Here is an 8,296-nt window from a genome sequence, read left to right on the forward strand (position 1 = left end):
ATTTGATATCTTATTTTGTCGTTGAGTGTTGACATTTTGGTATTTTTTGTATTTAACTTTTAATTCGTTGTTTGTTGGTTGATAAGGTGTGTGCCTGATGTCTGATGATATTACAATCCTAATTGTAAACTGCAATTTATCGACGAATTTTGTTTTCTGCTGTTATATATTGATATGTTGTGAATAAAATCAAGCTGTTTAAAGTTATAACGATATAGTTTTGTTTATATTCCGGAAACTATTATAGCTCATGTGAGCAATGCCATAGAAAACCACCCGTTAACGTTTTTGCTTGCATTTGAGGCTACATCTAGAGGCGTTCATTTTCCCTTTTACGTATATGTCGACAATGTGCTTTCTTTAAATGACCAGCAATAAATTGATCACGTCGATAGTATATCCTCCTGTACTTGAAATCAAGGACAATACAGACTCTTCTACCACAGCTGATTCCTTGATCTTATATAACTGTAAGATAAGCGAGATTTTTCCGATTTTCTGATCGTGAGCACGACTTACACCAATATTCGAAATAAAGTCAATTTGGTCTCTGTGGAGTATAACATATAGATAGATAGATAGATAGATAGATAGATAGAAAATTCATCAGTTTAGTATGAATGATACAGGTTTGTTATGTAAGCAAGCTTTCAAATAACGTCTGTGCCCTTTGTCAAGCAAAGAGTGCAAATGACCGGTGTCTCGACTCTAAACCGCCGAAAACATCTCACTAAGCAACAGTGTGCCGAATCATTAAAGTCAGCTGTCAAACAATATAGCTCTCTAATACTAAAGGCAGTTGGATGGACAGGTAACATGTTTACCCATTCCGCCCCTTAGTGGATTACGTCAATGTGTTCCCAACCTACGGTGTTCACATGTTGCAGTTGTTTCGGTATTCCAGAGCTGGCTCCGACTATGGTGATTTCCGTAATAGATGTCCACTGCTGGTAGCTATGCTTACAAAACAGACATTGTCGCCATCTTGATCGCATTTGAAAATATATTATATTCACTTGTATGGTACAACGGTCGACTTTTAAATGTTGCCCGGGGTGTCAAGTGAGTAGGGAACGTTTACTCTACAACAGTATCTGGATATCGTTTGTAAGTGTCCTAAGATGTGTTCAGTGTTGTATGTCTGAAAACTATAAAAAAAATGTGGCCCGATCTACTTGGTGGCAAAGACGGTTTGCATGTTATTGCATCACTGAACTGTCTGACTACCAGGAAAAATCGTTCAAAACTCTTCAGAACTTATTAGTTTCACATATCGATACATACAATTTATCTTTCGAACCTATTTTTCTTATTAATCTTTACGTTGAGCAACATTCCGCGCGAATTTGTCGAAATATTACCAATGAGATGACTTCCGCTCGAAAGAAAAACTACAAAGGGTCTGTGTCCTGATTTTTGGAAATCAACACTACTCGCTGACCAAAAACGTTTTTTTATTAATCCCAAAACATTTTTTATTTGCTGGACCATTCCTTTTTTAGATGTCTGATTCAGCTAGTTAACCGTTCTTGTATGCAGCTTTCAACCTATACCATTTGTCGCTGTTTGATTAAACAGACACCAGGACGGACATGACGTAGAGTGACACAGAATCTTGGATATTCTATTGATGAACACGTGACAGTTGTTCAAAAAGAGACGATATTTGCCGTACTTTCTCATGTAGTTTCTGGCGCAGCCCTTGATACAGTCAATCCCCAGGCTGCTGTAACCTTTTGGTGTTTGCTGTAACCGATAATTACACTTATCCCCGACGGCCGGGCGTTCTATTGAGACGGAGTAGTTGTAAGGCTTGCTGTAGTTGTGGTAGATACCGAACTCCACGTAGTGACCGTCATATTGGATCCAGCTATGTATTGGTTTCAACGTAGGCATTCTGGCTGTTCGCTTAGGTCGCCTGAAATAATAGCTGTACGTCATGCAGAACAAATTCGTCGTACCAAAGAAATAAGGCTTTTCGTCTGGACTACGCTTTTCTGGAACATAATAGATAGTGCATATTCAAAGAATATTCGAGGCTTATATACTGACCGGCAAAATTAAGTATACACTCAATAAAAGCCATCAAATTATTTCATTTTTATCATGATAAAATCGATTTTAGATCGAAAATTTAAAATTTAGTTATTGGAGAAACATTTTATACAGAATCGGGACTACCGTCAACTACCAAAACTGGCATACAGTCTTACAGAACAACGTATGGGTCATTTCAATTTTTCACGTGATTTTGACGTCACCACTATACACAGTTAAAGCACACTATTGGCGTCAATATCTTGTGTGTCCGCCATTGTTGTCATAGACAAGACTAAACGACGTTTAGATTCGACGCCAGTCCTCGATTAAGGATGTAACGATCCTGTATACTTAATTTTGTCGTTCAGTATATACCAGAATGGATCAATCCCTTGGTATTCTCGAGAAAAATATAGATATATGTCTCAACTGCGTTGAACAGCTGTATGTTTGTTTATATTCAACTCGTTGTTGCGGATTTGTCCGTATGTAATTGACTTGTCGAATGAGACTTACTCATGAGTAGTCATCCGATAAGTAACAAACCAGTAAAACAATACACATGCATTAAGTATCTGTTGTTTGGTAATCGAAAGAATAATGTGCAAAGATAACATTGATGGTTGCTTTAAAGGGACATTTAAGTGAAGTAAGTTTTTAGGTCACTTGGCCCTTCGGGCCAAGTGAGCTTATGCCATGGTGCGGCGTCCGTCGTCCGTCGTCATTTGTCCGTCCGTCCGTCGTCAACTTTTTACTTTAAACAACTTCTTCTGAATAACAAAGAGGCCCAGGCTGATGATATTTGGCCAGTAGCATGCTGGGATGAAGGGCTACCAAGTTTGTTCAAATGAATGACCTTTGCCCATTTTCAAGGTCACATGGGTCAATTGTCTTAAAAACCTTTAAACGACTTCTTTTGTATAACAAAAAGGTCCAGGGTGATGATATTTGGCAAGAAGGATGTTGACATATAGGACTTTTAAGTTTGTTCAAATGAATGACCTTCGCCTATATTCAATGTCACAGGGGTCAATTGTCTTAAAAACCTTTAAACGACCTCTTCTGTATAACCAAAAGCTCCAGGGTGATGATATTTGGCCAGAAGGATGTTGGCGTGAAGGGTTACCAAGTTTGTTCAAATGAATGACCTTTGCCCATATTCGAGGTCACAGGGGTCAAATATGTTAACATCTGTTAAACGACCTTCTTCTGAGTAACCAAAGCGTCTAGGGTGATTGCTTGTGCATGTGAATGACCTTTACACACTGGCTATAGTGCATTAAACAAAAGGTATAGGGTGGTGAAATTTGGCAAGTTGCATTCTTGGATGAAGTGCTATGAAATTTGTTAAATTTAATGTCCATGTTTGACTTTCAAGGTCACAGGGGACAAATGTGTTTAGATCGTTAAAAAGGTTCTTCTGGATGACGCTGATATTTTGCCTGTAGCTTTAATTTAGTCCACTTTTTAGGTTACAATTGTGAGATTAATACCAGGTGAGAGATGCATTGGGCCTCCTGTTTTTATTATCTTGTCATAAAATGCTTCATGATAATATAGTTTGATTCTCCATATGAACAATTCATATTGAGAAATTGACAAAAGGCAATGTTTTCTTGGCGTTTTGAATCAGTAATGGAGACATCCTTAACTGTACAGCCGTACATTTTTGCGGTAGCTGTTAGTGAATTTCTAGCTTAAAAAAAATATCTTTTCAGCCGAGGAGAGAAGGTAAATTCTCGCTTTATTCACCTAGTCTCTCTGGAATACAAGTACATGCATTTATTCTGAATCAAAATAATCTTTAAACAGCATCGCAAACATCGTTATAAATGAGTTATCTTTTTTACGTTTAAACCTTTTGATATCGTACTTTGTGCGGTTTGTAATTCTCCCTGTGGCGCTATCACCGGCGTTCCCAAAAGATGAAACTGACCACACTGGACGGACGTTGGCTTCAGGTCATGTCATTGTCAACTACATAAACTTTCATAGGAGATATATATTTTCAGAATAGAATGGATTTTCAGGTTGTCATTTGACTAAATTAAATAACCCCTTTAAAATATGAAGGTTTTTCTTTCAATTGAATAACGCACTCAAAGTCACCTTTTATGTTGGACTGCATTGAAGCAGACAAACATAAGCCCCATTGTTAGCGATTTAAATGAATAAATAATACGAACAAAGTATGTGGTAAATATTTTCTAGTCTTTCATGCAGAGAAATGTGTGCAATAACAATTATATCCCGTATACGTAGAAGGACATGCCACACTTACTTGCACAATTGTGGGATTTGTCTTTCTTGCGAAACAGCCATCCGCAACAGCAACCAGACAGTATCAGCAACAGGAACGCTACACGCATCTGCAGAGAAAAGGCTCTGATAGGGAGGTCGAGCTATATAGGTATTATTACATGACGTTGGAGTCGACTCCTGTCGTGGTAACCTAAGAGTCGACTCCTGTCGTGGTAATCAAAGAGTCGACTCCTGTCGTGGTAACCTAAGAATCGACTCCTGTCGTGGTGATCAAAGAGTCGACTCCTGTCGTGGTAATCTAAGAGTCGATTCCTGTCGTGGTAGCCTAAGAGTCGACTCCTGTCGTGGTAATCAAAGAGTCGACTCCTGTCGTGGTAACCTAAGAGTCGACTCCTGTCGTGGTAACCTAATAGTCGACTCCTGTCGTGGTAACCTAAGAGTCGACTCCTGTCGTGGTAATCTAAGAGTCGACTCCTGTCGTGGTAATCTAAGAGTCGACTCCTGTCGTGGTAACTTAAGAGTCGACTGCAGTAATATTTAATGTACACTGTAGTAGTCAAGGACAAACATTAAAAACCACGCAATTATACTGAATACTTTTTCATAACGTTTGAATTGTATATCTTGCTATTGTCAAAGGTAGGGTCAACGCCTATGGAGATTTAACATAAGCGTAGCAACCCGCTTGGAATTTCAAAACAAGATAAATACAAAAAGGTAGTGGTGAAGGAAGCTTAAACCAGGACGGTAAGTTTCAGAATTCATTTTATGACAAATGGGACCACATTGACTTACACCTGTGTGGGTGTTAAAGGTGCGGTAATACAATTGCTCCTAGAGCATGTTAATGACACAATTACTATAAAATCATATTATCATCATGTGCAACATATTCCATCTTTTATTTTGATATCAAATATTATACTTTTCAAGAAATAATTGTTCTTTTTATTGAAGATTTAAGAAGAAAATTATGTGCAATTTCATTACTAATGGGAAAATTACCAATTTGGACACGTTAATTTACATAGTTCTAAAACGAGTTTATTTTTCATACTTGCTGAAGAGTCGGCTACCAATAATATCTTTCAACATCAGGGATTTTGAAACAATTGACAACCTGTAAATTTGTCATATAATACTTTAGATTTAAAAAATAAAATAAAAAATGTATCGATATTTACCATAATAAACATTTAAAATCAAATCTTCATGATTATGTGAATTGGGGCATTGATCATGTTTGGCATAATGGAAAGTGTTTTACTGGTTTAGGTATTACATAAAAGTGATTCTATAGACAGAATATATTCATGGAAAGATTTTAAAGAAGTTTAAATATAGACTACCATTGTTAGTTACTATATAAGTTGACTATGTTGGTTATATTTTAAACTTTTGTGAAAATTTTACATGTTTTTAAATTAATTAAAAATATAACAACGCTTACTTTATGCATACCAATATGACATATTAAGTATCAAAATAACAGTAATTGTATACACTATCATACTTCATCTTCAAAGTTACATTCGCCTGTGACATTTATCTGTCATTTCGTACGAAATACCCCGTCACTCAACTGGTGTCATGCAAGGAGGTCCACTACGGTCATCAGTAGTAATAATAAATATGATTTAAGCAGTTATTGTTCATTTTTGTGTATCTACATATCGGGTAAAAATGAAATAAACTTAGTGGGGCCAAATGTTGATCCCACCTTTGTGGATAGATGATGCATCACGTCGTCGGCTTCAAGCGTCATTGTGGTTAACTGATTAAGTAAAAAAAGTATACTTTATTAATTTAACCATTTTCTACTAGTAAACAAGAAAGGAATGATAGGAATGAAATAACAGCATTTGCATTCGAAAAATTCTGATTTTCTTTAACATTGAACAAATGTACAACCTTTTTTTTTTTTTTTTTTTTTTTTTTTTAATTGGAATAAGTTTAATATTGTTTGATTCTAACACTCGTTGAAGAAATGGTATATGCTGTTTCCATTATTTTTTCTAACATGTATGTAAACTTAGAAGTTATCAGTGTTGTTGGTAGATATGGGAATATGACGAAAGTCGAATCGACTTTGATGTAACTTGTATCTTACATTTGTTGTTGGTGTTCACTGGGTTTTTTTTGTTTTTTTTTGGAATTGTTTATTATTATTATATGTATTATATCATTGTCAATCATGATGAATGGCTTTTTATGATGATGCTGATAATGATCTTTTGATTATAAGATTGTATGTATGTTTAAAAAAAAGATGAAAAAATAAACAATTACAAAAAAAAAAAGAACTTGAATTAGAAGCCATGAAATATTGGCTTCAGAAAAGCCAAAATGATGTTAACTCACGCTTTGACAAAGACTGTTGATAACATGCGTTTTACCAGTGACCTTTTATGTTTACAATGAGGGAACAGGTTCAGCAACCTTTGTATTGGGGAAATTACGAGGAAACTTGGTACAAAGTTATGGGGAGGAAACGTGGCTCATTCTTCCGTGATTTGATTGAAAAACATTTTCTTGAGGATTGTTTCATCGTATGCAATAATGGCCGGCTGAACTTTGCGTAGATATGTTTTTGTTATGACCTAAGTGTTTAGTATTTTCTGTTCGTAATATTATCATTAATTCTTCTAATGTTTTTGGATGTACTTCTCACAAAAAAAATGCCGCTCTCTATTCGCTGACTTGTATGCAAATTCCTGCAGATACTCATAATTACGTTTATTTTTCACCTCAAACGTTGACAGACTGAATATTCTCTCTCTAACTCAGCATTACATGTTAATGACTTAATAGTAATAATTTATCATTTGAAATGGCTTCATGCACTGTTCGGAATCCCAAGGATATTTGGACAAAATTGAAGAAAATGGTTAAAGAATATCTAAAGAATAGATCCATTTTAATGCCAATGCAGTATTGTGGACAATAACAATATTACGTTTATATATATTATTTGCATCAACATCTAATACACAACATTGTAAATGTTTGTTACTAAGTGTGCATATTTAAAACGAGGTAAGGCATTGTTGCGTTTTAATAAACATCAAAAGAAAACCTAAAGCTCTTCGTACAATGTCAAGGTTTAAAAAGTAAATGTTTGTGAGTCTCAAAATGTTATATTTTTTTAGTGATGCCTGGTAGCTTATTATAGAGCAAGTTCGCTGCTCAGTATTATGACTCAATAATGGCGTTGTATGAGGTCTTTATATCTTCTAGTGAAACAGTACCACGAACGTCCTATATACATATTTATTACATACTTACTAAAACATACGTTTTTTTGTAATTGCGATAAGACCTAATTGCTCTTACCCATATCAACCTTCGCCATATCACACACCAAAACCCATATCAGCCCTCGCCGTGTCAGCCCGCACAACCTGTATCACACCCCTTTGGGAAAACTGTTTCGTTTTTCAATATTGCAAAAGAAAAAAAAAATCAAAAGATAGATCTATCCGAATTGTATTAGTAAGTATATAATAAACAGAATAAAACATGCCCTTTTCATATCTCCCAGTATCAACCCGAGACTCCAATATCAGCCTTGAGTGTGATATGGAAAAAGGCATGTAGTATTCTCTCTCTATATATATATCTACAGCAATAAATAGTTATAAATGTCCTTGTGACGGTAAAACTATACATTAAGTTGATACGCACGCTGAAAACTAGAACAGAGAGTTTAGGTGAGTGTCGTGTGAAATACTCACCCGCGCTATTCCTGCCCTTTTGCACCCCGGCATCTTGTTCACTTCCTGTTGCGTGATCTGTTTAGCTCTTCCTCGATGTGTATGTTTAACAATTACCAGTCTCGAGGCTCCAGATCCTTCATTCCGTTAGAGGACAAGCGGTATGACAAACTTTAATTCGTCCTTCCATGTCCCTGCCTATTAAGTCTTTATATTCCATATCAGTGTATTTGAATTCCTGCGGGCCTTTCCCACTCTAGCGCTATCCATCATTATGTCAG

General features: G+C 35.9%; 1 protein-coding gene across 2 annotated transcripts; it reads right to left on the minus strand.

The window, feature by feature from the left end:
- Positions 1-1,414: 1,414 nt before the first annotated feature.
- Positions 1,415-8,296, minus strand: LOC110448862. Of its 2 annotated transcripts, XM_021495335.1 has the most exons (4): positions 8,037-8,296; positions 6,023-6,076; positions 4,322-4,409; positions 1,415-1,997 (listed from the first exon to the last, which is right to left on the minus strand). In XM_021495335.1, the coding sequence occupies exons 1-4, from the start codon at positions 8,067-8,069 to the stop codon at positions 1,543-1,545; spliced, it is 630 nt and encodes a 209-aa protein (XP_021351010.1). In that variant the 5' UTR covers positions 8,070-8,296; the 3' UTR covers positions 1,415-1,542. The 2 variants fall into 2 exon arrangements, with proteins under 2 accessions (XP_021351010.1, XP_021351011.1); XM_021495336.1 differs by lacking the exon at positions 6,023-6,076 and having other exon boundaries at positions 8,037-8,290.

The sequence above is a fragment of the Mizuhopecten yessoensis genome, unplaced genomic scaffold, assembly GCF_002113885.1.
Source record: "Mizuhopecten yessoensis strain PY_sf001 unplaced genomic scaffold, ASM211388v2 scaffold4359, whole genome shotgun sequence".
In the NCBI taxonomy this organism is placed as follows: Eukaryota; Metazoa; Mollusca; class Bivalvia; order Pectinida; family Pectinidae; genus Mizuhopecten; species Mizuhopecten yessoensis.